At 33.5% G+C, this 17475-nt stretch overlaps 1 protein-coding gene across 1 annotated transcript; it reads left to right on the top strand.

The window, feature by feature from the left end:
• Positions 1-1442: 1442 nt before the first annotated feature.
• On the top strand, positions 1443-7769 carry LOC142612603 (leucine--tRNA ligase, cytoplasmic). Its single transcript, XM_075784708.1, has 3 exons — positions 1443-1602; positions 2107-5382; positions 7366-7769. The coding sequence occupies exons 2-3, from the start codon at positions 2126-2128 to the stop codon at positions 7370-7372; spliced, it is 3264 nt and encodes a 1087-aa protein (XP_075640823.1). The 5' UTR covers positions 1443-1602; positions 2107-2125; the 3' UTR covers positions 7373-7769.
• The last annotated feature ends 9706 nt before the right edge of the window (positions 7770-17475 follow it).

Raw genomic sequence — 17475 nt, 5'->3', positions numbered from 1 at the left:
AGTTAGTAGTGGTGGACTCATGGCACAAAATTTGACTATAATTTGAAGCCAATTTGAATTGGTTTTGGATTTTTATTCTGCTTCCACTTTAAAATAATGCTGTATTACAACATTTTTATGACAAATTAAGCTTATGTTTTAGGTGAACATCTATTACTAGTTCTTATTTGAATCCACCACTAAAATTACTTTTTTCACATATCATTAATAGTTTATCACATCAATTTTGTTGTGAAAGTATTGTTTTTCTTAGCTTTATTCTCCATTTAACAGTAATAATATACTAGACCGTGTCCATTAATGAGGAACACAATCTCAAAGTAGAGTAGATAGTTAGGAGGAGTTTCAAATGACATTAAACTACAAAATTTTAATTTTGAAGTGAACTACGTTACAAAATAAAAACAACAATATTTTTGTTAGAGAGATGCTACGTTTACAACATTTTTACAATATTTTCACAATAAATCATAGGTGATTAGTTGTTATTGGTTCAAATTTGAATCTAATACTAAGATTACTTTTTTGCCCCAACAATAACAACCAGTAACAACCTACCATTTAAGATTTGTTGTAAAAATATTGGGAAAAACAAAATATTGTGGACATATCATTTTTCTTTTTGTTATTAAAACAAAAATTTATAACATATTAAATTTATTACAAAATAATACCCCTTTAAATCTTATCCAAAAATATATAAATACCCCTTTAAATTATAATACAAAAAAATTGGGGGGTTTTTTTTTTTTGCCTAGTATTTGATTTTCAAGAAAAAATTCATTAAAAAAAATCTTATTTGAAATTATTTAATTGTGAAATCTCATTTGGAATTTGAATTTCTAAAGATTGAGGCCTCGTTTGGTATAGTAGTTTAACAACATATTTTTAGTTTTTAAACAACATTATATGCATTTTCACACACTTTTTTGTCCATACGTATTTCAAAAAAATACAAACAACGTTACTAGAATAACGTTACCAAACGACCCCTAAGTTACCAATTTTTATTTTTATTTGTAAGGAAATTGATTTTAAAAGAGTTGAGTTATTCGTATTAGAACTCGAGTTACAAGTGATACCAAATATCTAAGGGCATGTTTGGCATGTGTGTTTAAACAACAATTTTTAAGTTTAAAAGATTTTTTTGGAAATACATGGGTAAAAAATTGTATAAAAATACGTGTAATATTGTTTAAAAAACTAAAAATTATTGTTTGAAATCATGTACCAAACACCCCTAAATAGTTTTGACTAAAGCTCTTTAACGAAATTGTTATTAGAAAATCAAATAAATAGCAAAAAAATCCTTAAAAAAAATTGGGCATTTCCGAATATGTCCAAGTCCAACCACATCCTAAACCTCCACAGTTCGCCACGTGGTCCAATCAAAACCAACCTCCTCTAAACCCTACCCTAGTAGTTGTTCTTGTTCTTGTTCTGCTTCTCCGTCACGCACACGCGGGTTTGAAAAAACACACAAAAAGAGTATCCTGGAACAAAACCCGATTCTCTCTCGCTGGCTTTTGTTGTCCTTCGTCAAAATCTTCACAAGTGTTCGCGTAATGCCCTTCCCATCAATTCACTTCTTCTGAATCACAGGTACAACAAAAACATTTCTTCTTTTTACGTTTTTTTTTTATGTTTTTTTTTTTTAAACCCTCTGAAATATCTTATTTTGATTTCGATTGATACTAGAATGAATGTTTTTGCGCTTGATTATGCGTCTTTTTTCGTGGGTAGTTGCTATATTTAGTGAATTCTTATTTACTTTTTGATGAGTGGTGACTGAGATGGGGTTCATTCATAGGTGAATTCTGTTGACTGTTTGATTTTGCATGTTGTGTCAGTGTCACTCTTAAAGCTATGGAAATGAATCGCTGGGACTGGGATTATGAGAGTTGAATTGGGTTGTTAATAATAAGTTGATAGTGGATCTATAAATTGGTCTCTCAAGCTATTCTATGTGGTGGTATAAGAAATGGAAATGGTCCATAATTTTGATCTTGCACCAAACAGATGTGTGTGTGTGTGTGTGTGTGTGTGTGTGGGTTTTGAGTACTTTCTGCAATGGTTCATTTTCTTATGGTATTTTGGTCTCTGCAGTTTCCATCAGCATAGTGACATGGCGGGTGAGGGTGGGAAAAGCTTTGCTAGGAGGGATCGTCTTCTACAAATTGAGCATGATGTTCGAAAGTGGTGGGACGAAGAAGATGTTTTCCGGGCTGAATCATGTGAAAAGCCCCCTGAACCGGGTGAGAAGTTCTTTGGCAACTTCCCTTATCCTTACATGAATGGGTATTTGCATCTTGGACACGCGTTCTCACTTTCAAAGCTGGAATTCGCTGCTGCTTATCATAGGCTGAGAGGTGCCAATGTGCTATGTCCGTTTGCTTTCCATTGCACCGGCATGCCCATTAAGGCCTCAGCTGATAAGCTTGCGCGGGAAATTCAACAATTTGGAGATCCGCCAAATTTTCCCCATGAATCGGAGGAGGAAATAGACACTGTACAAGAAGCTGAGGAAGCAAATGCAGGTGCACCACCAGATAAGTTCAAGGGCAAGAAGTCCAAGGCTGCGTCAAAATCCGGTGGTCAGAAATTCCAGTGGGAGATCATGCGTAGTTTTGGCCTCTCTGATAATGAGATATCCAAGTTCCAAAATCCATATAATTGGTTGACCTATTTTCCTCCATTGGCAAAGGAAGATCTTATAGCTTTTGGCTTGGGTTGTGATTGGAGACGCTCCTTTATCACTACAGATATGAACCCATTTTATGATTCCTTTGTGAGGTGGCAGATGAGGAAGTTGAAATCCATGGGGAAGATTGTGAAAGATGTCAGATACACAATATTTTCTCCTCTAGATGGCCAGCCATGTGCAGATCATGATAGGGCAAGTGGTGAAGGAGTTCAGCCTCAAGAGTACACTATCATCAAGATGGAGTTGGTATCACCTTTTCCCCCTAAACTAGGAGTGCTGGAGGGGAGAAGAGTTTTCTTGGCTGCTGCGACTTTGAGGCCAGAGACCATGTATGGGCAAACAAATGCATGGGTATTGCCTGACGGGAAGTATGGAGCCTATGAAATTAATGACACCGATGTCTTTATTCTCACACAAAGAGCTGCCCTTAACCTTGCCTATCAGAAGTACTCTAGAATCCCAGAGAAACCTACATGCTTGGTTGAGCTGACTGGTTATGATTTGATTGGCCTCCCATTAAGGTCCCCTCTTTCATTCAACGAGATCATACATGCTCTTCCCATGCTGACCATCTTAACAGACAAAGGTACTGGTATTGTCACTAGTGTGCCTAGTGATGCACCTGATGATTACATGGCCTTGCATGACTTAAAATCAAAACCAGCTCTTAGGGCAAAGTATGGTGTGAAGGATGAATGGGTATTGCCCTTTGAAATTATTCCCATCATCAACATTCCAGAATTTGGAGATAGGGCTGCAGAAAAGGTATGCAAGGACTTGAAAATCAAAAGCCAGAATGAGAAGGAGAAGCTTGCTGATGCCAAGAAGTTGACATACTTGAAAGGATTTACTGAGGGAACAATGCTTGTTGGTGAATTTACAGGGAGGAAAGTCCAGGAAGCAAAGGCATTGATCAGGAGTAAGCTCTTAGAGATGGGCCTTGCAATTATGTATAGTGAACCTGAGAAGCGGGTGGTATCAAGGTCTGGTGATGATTGTATTGTGGCACTTACAGATCAATGGTACCTCACATATGGGGAAGAAGAATGGAGGAAGTTAGCCGAGGAGTGCCTGTCCAACATGAATCTTTATTCTGAAGAGACCCGACATGGCTTTGAGCACACTCTGAGCTGGCTGAATCAGTGGGCTTGTTCACGATCGTTTGGGCTTGGGACTCGCATTCCCTGGGATGAACAATTTCTTGTTGAGTCATTGTCTGATTCCACCATTTACATGGCTTATTACACTGTTGCCCACCTGTTACAGAATGGGGACATATATGGATCCAGCAGATCTTCTATAAAGCCTGAACAATTGACTGATGAGGTTTGGGATTTTATTTTCTGTGGTGGCCCATACCCGAAATCCTCTGATATCTCTTCATCGATACTTAATAAGATGAAGCAGGAGTTTGAATACTGGTACCCATTTGATCTTCGAGTGTCTGGTAAGGATCTCATCCAGAATCATCTGACCTTCTCCATCTACAATCACACAGCAATCATGTCCAAGAAGCACTGGCCTCGTGGGTTTAGATGCAACGGGCACATCATGCTCAATTCTGAAAAGATGTCCAAGTCTACAGGGAATTTCAGGACATTGCGCCAAGCAATTGAGGAATTTTCTGCTGATGCCACACGATTTTCGTTGGCTGATGCTGGTGATGGTGTTGATGATGCAAATTTTGTATTTGAGACTGCAAATGCTGCCATCCTACGACTCACCAAAGAAATCTCATGGATGGAAGAAGTTCTGGCAGCAGAGTCTTCTTTGAGGACAGGTCCCCCATCTACATATGCTGATCGGGTGTTTGCAAATGATATAAACATTGCTGTCAAAACGACCGAACAGAATTACCGGGACTACATGTTTCGAGAAGCTCTGAAGACTGGCTTTTATGATCTTCAAGCTGCCAGGGATGAGTACAGGTTCTCATGTGGTGCTGGGGGCATGAACCGTGATTTGGTGTGGCATTTTATGGATGTGCAGACTCGGCTTATCACTCCAATCTGTCCTCACTATGGAGAGTATGTTTGGAGGATCCTTTTGAGGAAGAATGGGTTTGTTGTGAAGGCGGGATGGCCTGAAGCTGATTCTCCAGATCTAACCCTCAAGAGTGCCAACAAGTATCTCCAAGACTCAATTGTTTTGATGAGGAAACTGCTTCAGAAACAAGTATTAGGTTCAAAGAAAGCCAATAAGAAGGGTGCTCCAGTCACTACACTGAGTGAAGACAACAGGCTAGCAGGCTTGATATATGTGAATGAGCAATTTGATGGATGGAAAGCAGAGTGCTTGAGGATATTGCAAAGTAAGTTTGACAGTAAGACTCGTAGTTTTGCTCCAGATGGGGAGATAATGGAGGCATTGAAGAATAGTTCTGTTGGTCAGGCTGCAAATTTCAAGCAAACTCAAAAGTTGTGCATGCCTTTCTTGAGGTTCAAGAAGGATGAGGCAGTTGCTCTAGGGGCTCAGGCTTTGGAATTGAGGCTACCATTTGGAGAGATTGAGGTCCTTCAAGAGAACTTGGACTTGATTAGGAGACAAATTGGTCTTGAAGAGGTGGAGATTTTGTCTGCAACTGACCCCGATGCTCTTGCTAAAGCTGGTACCCTTGTTTCACTGCTAAATCAGAATCCTCCATCCCCTGGAAATCCAACTGCCATCTTCTTGACTAGGTAAGACAACTTTGTGCATTTTAGTAATTTTGTCTTGATTGACATCCACTTTCTTCATATTTCTGCTCAACAAAAATGCTTTTCTTTTCTAAGATTATATTCTCATAACTCTTGATCCCCCCCTCCCCCTCTCCCATTGTTGTAACTAGTGGATGTCCCGCACTTTGCGTAGCGCTTTGCGTGTGTTCATTATTAGTTTTTTTATAATACTCATATGTGTTATAATGTTTGGAAAATTAATTTTGATTATGTATTATACATCTCTAAAATAATGAATGAAAAAAAATTGTAACACTATATATCCGTAAGCAACCATAATTAATTAGTCTCTAAAAATGCCACTATATGCCCTTTTTTGTTTGATCAGGTGTATATGCATATTTAGTTCTTACATTTGACCGTTTCCAATATAAATTTTTTTTTTCCTTTTCTTTTCTTTAAAAGTTTTTTTTTTTAAAGGAAACATGTGAACTTTTGAAGGCTAAAAATTTAAGATTTAAGGTTTATAATTTGTAATTCGCAAAACTAAATATACATGCCAAGAGATTAAAAATAAAACAATAATTGAACAGGGAAATATAAACTTATACTATTTGATATCTTACGTTTAATTTTACTTATATCTGAGTGTTTAATCACTTACAAAGATTTAAACACTTTCCAAAAATATAAATAAAGACAAAAAACACATACCTTTTAGAAACCCCATATGTTGTTAAAGCATTGTATCAAACTTTGATAGTATTGTTAAGAAGTTTAGATCATATGTACCTGAAACCAAAGTCAGTTTCATACTCTTGTAGACACTAATTTCTCACTCTTTGTCTCTCTATCTCTATAGTCCTGTTTTTCTTTTGGCCATTTGATATTTTGTGAAACTGGAATAAAAGAACATGAAAACTAATTTTGAATGGAGAAAACCTTTTATTTTTTAAATTTATGGAATTAAAAGTGTAAGAGTTCAAGAAGTTAGAAAAGGGGTAGAACCAAATCTTTTAATTTTTTGCATTTATGGCATAAACTAATCATTGATAAGAAGGTGGGAGGTAAAAGACTAAAGGAAAAAGTACTCATACAAAGCGCCACATGGCAGAACCTCATGCACTTTTGCACGAGGTCTCTACTTTTATATATATATATATTGATTATTGAATTATAAAAAATAAAAGTGTTAATTGTTTTGTCCTTCCATATTATTAGCTGTTGAAAGAAGAGTTTACTGTCTCTTTATGTTAAGAAATTGTGGAGTTGAAAATTTTGACAAGTTGACAACATTAAAGTTGCCATTCATTTTCTAAAATTTTTAGTGAAATGGTGCCAACTTTAGCTTGTAGTTCCACCTATTTACTGCCACTATTATTAATTTTGTTGTTGACAGCTTATCTGTCCATCTAAACTTGTTTAAATGAAACCTTTTACACCCATGTGAATGGTGTTTGAACTCTTGCTTCCTTGTTAACTAAAATTCATAATTGGGTTTGGGTGCTGAATCAGAAACAGAAAAAATGTGGTTGAGAAACTGCTGAACCGAGGACTTTACAAATTGTTTTGCTTTTCACATGTTGAATAGCTACATTGTTGTGTTCCACTGTAATCACCTCTTGAAATTCATTAGATGTCAGTTCATAGGTGTAATCATCTCTAGTTTCATTTCTGTTATTTTTCAGCAGATATCCATAATTTGATCATTGTTTCATATATGACATATCTCTGGCAAGTCTGATACGAAAATCATTATTGTTGTTGGCATCTTATAATATGTAAGGTTTAGAAGGTGAAGTCATGGGTTCAAATCCCATCGGTGTGTGTGAGTCATGTTTGCCCATTAAAAGAAAGGTGTACTTGCTTGATTTTCTTAAACTTGAAAATGGCTCATTGTCCTGTTTTTTGCCTGATACTAATAACAATAGCACTGATGTTCTTTGTGTTAATTTAATGGTGTATTGAAATTTTTTGTTCACATCTTCTCCTCTCCATTAATAGGTCATAGGAAATGGCTGGTATTAAGGGAGCAAATAGTAGTGATTTACTTGACCTGGAAACTGATGGTCTTGCTGTACATGTTGTTTGGGAGAAACTCAAATGACTACACTGAACAGAAGACCTTTACAAGATGCCGTGGTATATGTGGTTCGTGAACTTTGCTTACCATTGTTCTAATAGGGAACAGGCCATTTTGATATTATTATTTTGTTATCTGGATGAAATGGATTTGATTTGGGGTGTGCAACACTTGGTTTTTGTTAAACTTCTGCCTTGTGTTGTTTCATGTTATATTTAATTTCATCTGTTGTTATCGACTGTAGTAGCACTTTTTAAGGTTCTGGAGGGGGAAGGATGGAGCGGGACCATCTGGATTTACATTAAGGAGAGCCATTTTGATTTTATTCTTTTGTTCTCTGGATGAAAATGGCTTTTTTTTTTTTTTTTTGGGTACTTTGGGTATGCAGCACCTGGAATAATACCCGCCTTTAGTTTTGTTTAATTTTATATATGTTTTCATCTTGAATTGAGTTCTTGACTACAACTCCTCCCTTCAGTGAGGGGAGCAGCTGAACTGGTAACTGTTTCCTGATTATAAGAGTACTGGAGGGTTCCTCCCTCAATTCCTTGAGCTGAAACAGCTTATAGCCTCACCAATGTCTTCTTTAATTTCAACTCTCTCTTTGTCTATACATGTAGAGGATTTAACAAGATGCCTAATAGACGGAAAGTTCATAAAAAAAATTGATTGAGATTTTATTGATTAAAAGTTTGTAACTTTCTGATTGAAGAATATAGAACTTGTATCAGGTTTAGAGAGAAGTTCAGAAGGTCTGGTTATATCCTGTATATTTGTGATCTGTTTGGGTCCTGTGATAGAATTTGAACTACTTATTGGGCCTAGTGTATCATTAATGCCAGTCACTTGGTGGTTCTTTTGTTCTTCCCTTGATATTATGGATTATGTGCATGTTCATTTTTTCGTGTAGATGTCATCTGAAAGGAACTAGTGATGCTTAGCAACAAGCATGTTACTCCTGAATGGATTAGTATTTGATTGTGCTGTCTTGCTACTGAAAGCGTATATGACGTTCCGTGCTTAATGCTTGGGAATAGCATGTGTGCACTTTCATTGTGTGCAAATTTCTCCTGAATTTTAACTGATTTATAATATAGTGCTTCCGTGCTTGTTGATATCAAAGTTTCTTCATTGAAAACAGAAGATGTTGTCAAAATTGATTTTTTTTTTTCCCTTGCTTGTAACGTACATATCTTGACATATTTAAGCTAAATGTGGTGGCTAACAAAGGCAGTGGCCGTATGAAAGTGATGCATGAGTACTAGTGTTTTTTTATGCATGAGTGCTAGTTGATTGCTAGCTGCATGCCATTGGAATAATTATTGGAATTACTATCCGTCAGCCAAAAAGGAACAGATTCCTACCCAATGGACCACAAATTGTGGATGCCTTACGTGGGGATTAGTCATTCAAGATGCTTGCCTTTTAGACTATGAGTTGTTGAGCAAAATAATAAATGCAGAGGTTGTGTCATTGTGGTAGCTAATTTTGTTCTTTAAAAAAAAATGATAAAGGCAATTCCTTGAAATTTAGATAGCTCTCCCACATAATGGAGACTCTACAATGCCCCTATCTGAAAGAAAGAAAGCTACATTCCCTCCCTATTGGGACACAGTTACAAATTGGTCCACCATAAAACAAGAACAATGCTTTTTCCAGCCAAAAACAATTTAAACTAGTTGTTTGAATCGAAAATGTATTTTTAAAATCATAGCAATTTGAATCCAGAACATTCCAAGTTTGGTTGGAGACTTCGAGTTATAAATTGATATGATTTTGGGTTCAATTTGAAGCTAACAAAACAATACAATTTAATTTGTATCAGTCTTAAACTTTAGGGTTTAATTTGAAAGTTTTGAAATTTTAGAGTTTGTTTGAAATCACCCCATACATAATAAGTTTTAAGATGTAATTTGTCTAGGAATTACATTGGTGGCTCTTCCTTGGGTGATCCAAGGTTCAACTTGCTATCACTTTGATCCACTCATCCAATAGTCGAACTTGATGCTAATCTAGTTTTACATTTTTCAAAAAAACAAAAAAATTGCTTCACAACTTTTTAAGCTGTCATTGTTAGAGACTATATCTCATCTAGAGCTAACTCATTTACTTAAGGAAATCAAGCAGCAGATGACTTCCTTTTGTTATCCATAGCCTACCTCTAATGCAGTTAACACCTCTAGTTTTTTATAATTTGAGATGATTATAATGTATTGCAAATCTCGCAACTCAAATAATTTTTTCCTCTTAGACCCCAAGCACATAAAACTTTATGTATGGGGAGGTGACGATTAAATTATAAGGCTCTTGGTTGATATGTCAAATTCGTTGTCAAATTATTAGGTAAATACTTTTAATAATTATTCAATATAGTTTATATAAATTATCGTTAAAAATAAAAATGTAATTCACCCAAAATAATATGTATATATTATGACTTCTCTATAATTCCTAGTGACTTTTCTCATTCCATCTTGAATGATTTGTACCTTTCTTCTTCTTCTTTCTTCTTTCTTTTTTCTTTTGAGGGAGTACTTTTCTTCTTTGTTATTTTGTTCTCTTTATCAAAAGGCTAGACTGATAGATGAGCAATGGGATAGCAGACCGTTAGTTGCCCATTGTGGGCCAATACATGACTCACTCATACCAACAGTAGTGTGCATTCAAGTGCAACATCAACATCAAGATTGGATACATGGGCCTCTGGATTAACATTGTGCAACAATCTTAATGCAATTATCATCTAATTTCATTTTTGTTATTTAGCCCCCCAAAAAAATCCTACTTTTTTTGATGTGTAGCTATGGATGATTCTTAGGAAAACCCACAAAGAGGAATTTACCTCAGTATCATTTTACAAGTTTCTTATAACCACTCAGTCACACTACTGTCACTAGTTTGCTCAATTCAATATACAGGCAACGTTTATGGTGATGCTCAGTTTATAATAAAATTTTCCTGTACTAAATTAAGTTTTATAAAAGATTGTAGGAAAAATAATAAAATAAAATTACTAGATTTTTTTAATAAGAAATAAAATTATTAAAAATTGGAGAATTGATAATAAAAAAAATTAAAAAAAAAACTGCATTATGAATGAACACGTGGTGCTGTGATCTTCACGTATTCCAATGGAGTTTGGACATTGGACTGCGTCTAGTGCATAGCATTGGATGCAATCCGGACGCAACACATGTCAATCCCAACTCCTGTATCCTATTTAGTGCACAGTTTCACTAGACAGAAGCTTAATAAACACTTTCTACTTAAATTAAGATATTTTTCTAAAAAAAATATTTCAGAGGATAAGTAGAAAAAAATTTGTTTATATGAGTATAATTATTGGTTTATTTTATTTAAAAACTAAATTGGGTAAAAATATCAATGTCACTAAAAAAAATGAGAATTTAAAAAGTTGTTTTGAAAATTTATTTGGTAAATTGGCATTCTCAAACAAACCGTAAGAAGAGGAAAAAAACCAAAGTCCTACTTGCTTCATCCCCATGTAATAGTTTTACTTAAAAAATACATAAATTCAAAAAGTATTAACACGACCTCCTATTCATTTTAATTTTTAGCAATATCATTTACTTTTTATACTGAAAAATGAAACAATTTTAAAAAATAAAAATAAAAATATATAAAAGGAAAAACATAGACATTTATTTTTAAAATGGGGCAAGTCCCATTTTGCAAGAAAATATATTGAGTGTGTGGTGAAAAATCATCAAATCCAAATACAAATACAAATTAGCATTGGAAGTGCTACAAGTCCCTATTTTGCAAGGACAATAAATTGATTGTGTACTGAAAAATCATCAAATCTGAATACAAACTAAATGAGAGTACTATGTGTCCCTATACAATGAATTAATTGTGTGGTGTAAAATCATCAAATTTGAATACAAACTAAAACGAGAGTACTTTAAGTCCCTAAACAACGAATTGATTGTGTGGTGAAAAATCATCAAATCCGAATACAAATTAAAGTGTGAAATTATGCACCAATCACAATTTGACATATTAGGTGTAAAATTGAATGTATCTCTATACTTCTCTTTTTTTAATTTCTCTTTTCTTTTTTTAAATTAAAAAAAAAATTGAACGTATCTTACAAAATAAAGAGCTACTTCATTATTACCACTCTTTTTTGTTTTAATAATTCATTACCGTTCTTCTTAAATTTGAGAACTAAGCTTTGTTGTTATAGAAATTCATTCATAATTTATAAGAATATCTTTCATATTTTTGAAAAGATAAGCTAAATGCAACGGTTTAAGAAGATAACACCTAAGCGAGACTCCAAGTGAGCCTTGATATAATATATTATCCTAAAATCTTAAACCTTAGATTTATGCTCAATTATGTTATATTAATTTCTCAAATTCTTTATTTTTCCTTCAAATGCATTTATCCTAAAATCTTAAACCTTAGATTTATGCTCAATTATGTTATATTAATTTCTCAAATTCTTTATTTTTCCTTCAAATGTACTTCTAATCCAACGTGTATAATTAACACCTTACTTCAAAGTTGTCACCAAGTAGAGTTCCAAATACAGGTGACACACTTCCACCCTCCAAATAACATAAAACAAATCATGTTTTTCAGAATGATTTCCACTTAAATATTTTAGGTAGGAATGCATTTTACACCAAATAAACACCCAAGTTTGGAAATTGCGTCAAATTAAAAATCATTCCCATTCTTTGAAAATCATTGTTGTTGCTAAAATCTTTAGGTAAGATAAGGACACATAGCACATAGGGATCCAAATCTGTGGGCTTTGTGGCTGTATTCATGCACTTTCCAATAACAGTCCAACATTATGGTGTTAAAACATTTACCACATGGTCCATTGATTGAACAAAGCTTTGTACTTCTTGCTTGCCTGCCTCATGTTTTAGTCTCACTTGGGTCCACATTGATCGACCATCCATGTTAGACATCTGTGCAAATCACCTGGATGAACGAGACACCACCTTCCTAATAAGTCCAACAAATTTGGCTACTTTTTCAAGGGGGGTTCAAACCCTTATGCTTTATATGTTGGCCTGGTGACTAGCCTTTTCTAAATTATGACCGACATGAGGGGCAAGCTATTTGTGGTCACATTGAGTTCAATGATATTTGTATCCCACAGTAATTATACCGACCATCATAACAAATAAGAGGCTAGTAATTGTTTAAAAAGATTAAGAATTGATTCATTCAACTATGCTAAGTGTTAACACAACGAGACTGAGGAACCAGTTTGATTGATTTTTAAATATGATGTACTCTCCTCACTTTATTTGTGAGGAATGTTTATTAAAAAGAACTATTACAATACATACAACCGAAAGAATAATCTCGAAGAACTTTGAATGGGTTTACAAAAAATATATATTCTGAGAGGGGGCATAAGCCCATATTTTGGAGTTGAGTAGGCATATGCCAAATAAAGGTATGTGTAGTTAAAAATTAATTTAGTGAAGGGTAAAATTCTTAGGTACTTTTCAAGTAGGTAGAAATTGTGCTCATTTCTCTCCCATTCATGATGGCCCTACCATAAATTTAATAAGTAAACATCACCATGAATGTGAGAGGAGAGAACACAATTTTCTGTGTTTCAAGAATACCTAAGAATTACCCCAGTGAAAGAAAATGATAATGGTATCAACTTTTTGAATCATTTATTTCCTAATTAATATCCATTTGTTCTATTTTAACCTAAGCAAAGCACCAAAGCCTGATTTTTTTTTTATTATATATATAAGATAGAATTCTACTCTAACCTAATCTAAGTGTATATGTGTGTGAAGCTCCCTCCTGGAGACTTGAACCCTGACCCTTACCCCCTACACCCCACAAGCACTTATACTTGTGGAGTGATCATTGTACTAAGGGTGTGCGGTGGTACCAAAACCTGATTTTGAAATCTTAATGTTTTCACTCATAATATTTTGAAAATTAATGCAATTTAATTATATATGTTGTGTTTAAGTCAATTCCTACCCACACAAAAAACCAATTGTTGTCTTGACATTATGATAAAGAGCAAAAATACTATTGTGAAAAAAAAAATGTCATATGACCCATTGTTAAACATTATATGATATCTATCATTTTACCGTTTTATCATAAGTCATTGTAGTTTTTCTTTTTATATATAATATTTTATTTAAAATTTTCCAAAATGGTTACCGGAAAAATGACAATTTGTTCCGATTGGAAACTCCTTTACTGAAGATCTAAAAAAATAAAATTTACTTTATTTCATTTGAAACTCCACTACAAAGGTTGAATTCAATACAAGCAATATTTTTCTTTTACGCCTATCAAAATTATTATCTACAAGACTAGAACTATTCATATAATTTTATCTAGAAGACTAGGCCTCCATTTGGGAAGGGCGTTTGCGTTTTCCAGGGGCCTTTTTTTTTAAGTGGGTCCCGTGAACAATTTAGTGCACTATTTACGGGACCTATAAATTACTTTTTTTAAAAATACAATTTTAAAATTGAGTCCTACGGTACTATTTACATATTTAAAAATTATTTTGTTACAGTAATTTCAGTTTTCAGCAATAAGCGGTATCTAAACAGACCCTAAAACTATTCATATACAAGCAAAATTATTATAATAATACAGAATATTTTATACAATAATTTTCTTTTACTCCTATCAAAATTATAATCTAAGACAATTCATATTTAAATAAATTTATGATGAATACATAATATTGTAATATTTTAAATTTATTTTATCAGCTAATTTTTTCATTGTATTTACATCTAAAAAGTGAAGAAAAACCCTTTAATTTATCTAATTTCTTTTTCTCTAGTAGATAATGATAAATCTTCTGTCAGGTTTTTATGATAAAAGACACGTGAGACTTTTTGTGCAAATAAAGATAAGGAATGAAAGTGACGCAAATCTAACCCTTTCTAAGCATTATTAGGAGCAAAAGATGCTAATCATGTACTATTATCTATTGGATCCATATGATCCTACAAAGATCAAATTAGCACAAACAAAACAGATATTTAATTTGTGATTCTAATTAAACATCCTAATTAGCAAATGTGGCTCTTAAGTAAAGTGGACAGGTATCATAAAAAAAAAGAAAAGGGTAAAGTGGAAAGGGACTCAAATAGCCTAATGGGGAATTAAGGGTGTGCCCCATAAAATCAACAATTAGGTGTAAGTCTATAATTCATCTATAATAAGGCAAGGATATGGAATGATGTGGAATTTTTAATTCTAGGTGCTGGTTGGAGTTCTCAATTCTCTCACTACTGAAAATGATTGAACCTTTAGAAATTTTCCAACAATTAGCTAGATGGAGGAGACAAGGATCTGTTAGATGATCATGGTGGGGCTTCCACAACTTCATATGAAGAGTAAAATAAAGGACAAGGTAAGCTCACCTTTATCATCTAACTATTGTGGGGGGTCTGCCATTGACATATTATTAGGTCCTTTTTTCTTCAGTGGAATATTGACAATCTAGATTGCTTAAATTCAAATATTAAACAAAGAAACTTACTCCTCTAGTATTGTTGGCTAAGTGATGTTACAGTTAAACAGGATCAAAGGATTGAATGTCAAAACATAGACATATATATATGGTTTTTGAATTTTGGAAACTTGTCCAAGAGGGCATATTAGAAATGCAACCCACCACCTTATATTTCTTTTATAATTAATAAATTTTATCTAGTTTTTCATATTTTCACTTACAAAGATTGTTTCGAGTATTAGTCTTTCATAAATTAATAGCAAAAATACAAATTGCGTATTAATTGAATTCATATTTATATATGTTTCATTGCATAATATTGTTGTTGAGAAATATTACGTTTCTAATCTATAAACCCGTTAAAGTTTTAATAATACTACTTTTTTAAAACTAATACAACAACAATAACAAAGCCTGAATCAAAAATTTTGAGATCAATTATGAATTTTAACAAATTAGTTAGGGTTGATCACTTGTATGAATAACAAAAATACAAGTTGTGCATTAAACGTGAATCCATTTTATGTATGTTTCATTGCAGATTATTATTAAGAAATATTATTTTTCTAATCTATATAAAACCCTCAATGGTTTAATAATAATACCCTTATTTAACCTATACAACAACGATACCAACAATAACCAAGCCTTAATGCCAAAATTTTGGGATTGGTTATAGATCTTAACAAACTAGTTAAGGTCGATCATATGTATTCTTAGCTACTATTTTATTATAGTCAAAATTATACTCTTAATCAAATCCTTAATTAACATGTCAATGTTATATACTTACAATATTTTCTATGCAACAAAAGAGACAAGGGCCCAACCCTAAATCACCCCTCCTTTCACTATATATGATGATTGGAACCACCCAATGATGCGACCGAAGCCTTGGAGGAGTATTAAGTATAAACTTCCATCATCAGCAAAGTCTATAACCTATAGTCCATGGTAACACGCAAACATGTGTCTTGAAAAATTAGTTTACAATGTTTTGATAGATATATTTTAGCTTGAAGAATGGTTTATAGGACTTCAAACCCATACAGGAAATCAGATGCCCAATTGTCCCAAGCAATTGAATTGTGATGATTCAATTGTGATGTTTTACGTAACATTTTGAAGAGGGAAAATATATATATATATCATTGAATTGTCCTAGGCTCCATTCTCTGGTTTATTTTGCTTCTTTTTTTTTTTTTTTAATTGTAAAGAGAAAGTGCATTAAAACAATAAAAGCATGATTACAAAACTAGCGGTTGGGATCATGGCGACATGAGGCTATTCCTCTCTGTACCACTTTTTTTGTTTTTGAAAAATACTAAAGTTACTACTATTTTTACTATAAAATTACATAAAACTTACATACTAATGATGCAATAAATATAATTTGTGAGATTCTTAAAAGCTCCTTTCAGCCCTTACTCCGAAGTTGGAGCAACAAGCAACGGATTGAGCGCATCTTTCCCCTTTATTGTCTTATAAATAAATATTTAAATTGCTTCATTGTAATTTAGAGGTGTCAATGTTTGACTTAATCCGCGAACACGACACAGATTTTTGCGGGTTAGCATTAGGCCTTAATGAGTTTGGGTCATAAACGGGTCAACCCGAAAGCAACATGATAAGAAACGTGTTATAAGCAGGTCAATCTGTGTAACCCATAATAGACACGTTTGACACGCCAATTTATTTATGTCAATCCGAAATGACCCACTTAACACAACTCATTTAACTAATATAATAAATAAATATTCATTTTATTTTAGATTTGTCAAATACTTTTATATCCAACATATATTTTAAATTTAAAAAGAAAAGTAAGTAATTACATAAACTTACAAGAGATATAATTAGAAATTGAAACATTACAAACCCTAGATCTCTAAACCCTACAAATCCTAAATCTCTAAACCTTCTTATAAATGTTATATTTTTAGATGAATGTTATATTTTTGTTGAATTATATTATTTTGAATGTGAGTTGAAGACTCAAAGTGTATGCATTACTTTTGGGATGTAAAAATAATAATTTCTAGATGGATATTATATTTAATATTATGCAGGTTGAAATAGGTTGTATTATATTCATGTCAACCCAACATGACTCATTTGAATGCTCGGATTTGTGTGTAAACACAAGAGCTAATATAAATTTCGGCTTGGTTGATTTTACTTTAATTTATCTAAGTGTAGAAAAAAGAGTAAATGAAGCGCAATCAACCGATACTACTCTAGTGCATAAGCAAGAATAACAAACAATAAAAGTAAAACACAAGAGTAAGGGAAAATAGATGCAAACATAAGATAACAAGGTGATGTGTTATCGAAGAGGAAACCGAAGAATTCGGCGAAAAACCTCACCGCTGCCCTCCAAGTTGTAAATCGATCCACTAGACAATAAGTTGGGATACACGAATAGCAAGAGACCCTCCAAGCCTAATCTACCCAATGTACTTAAGCCTTCCAATCTCCTGCTCCAACAAGGCTTTTCGAAACCGTGCCTTGTCTAGCTTTCCAAGAT

The sequence above is a fragment of the Castanea sativa genome, chromosome 10 (assembly GCF_040712315.1).
Source record: "Castanea sativa cultivar Marrone di Chiusa Pesio chromosome 10, ASM4071231v1".
NCBI classification, from domain to species: Eukaryota; Viridiplantae; Streptophyta; class Magnoliopsida; order Fagales; family Fagaceae; genus Castanea; species Castanea sativa.
This window is presented reverse-complemented; position numbering and strand designations above follow the sequence as displayed.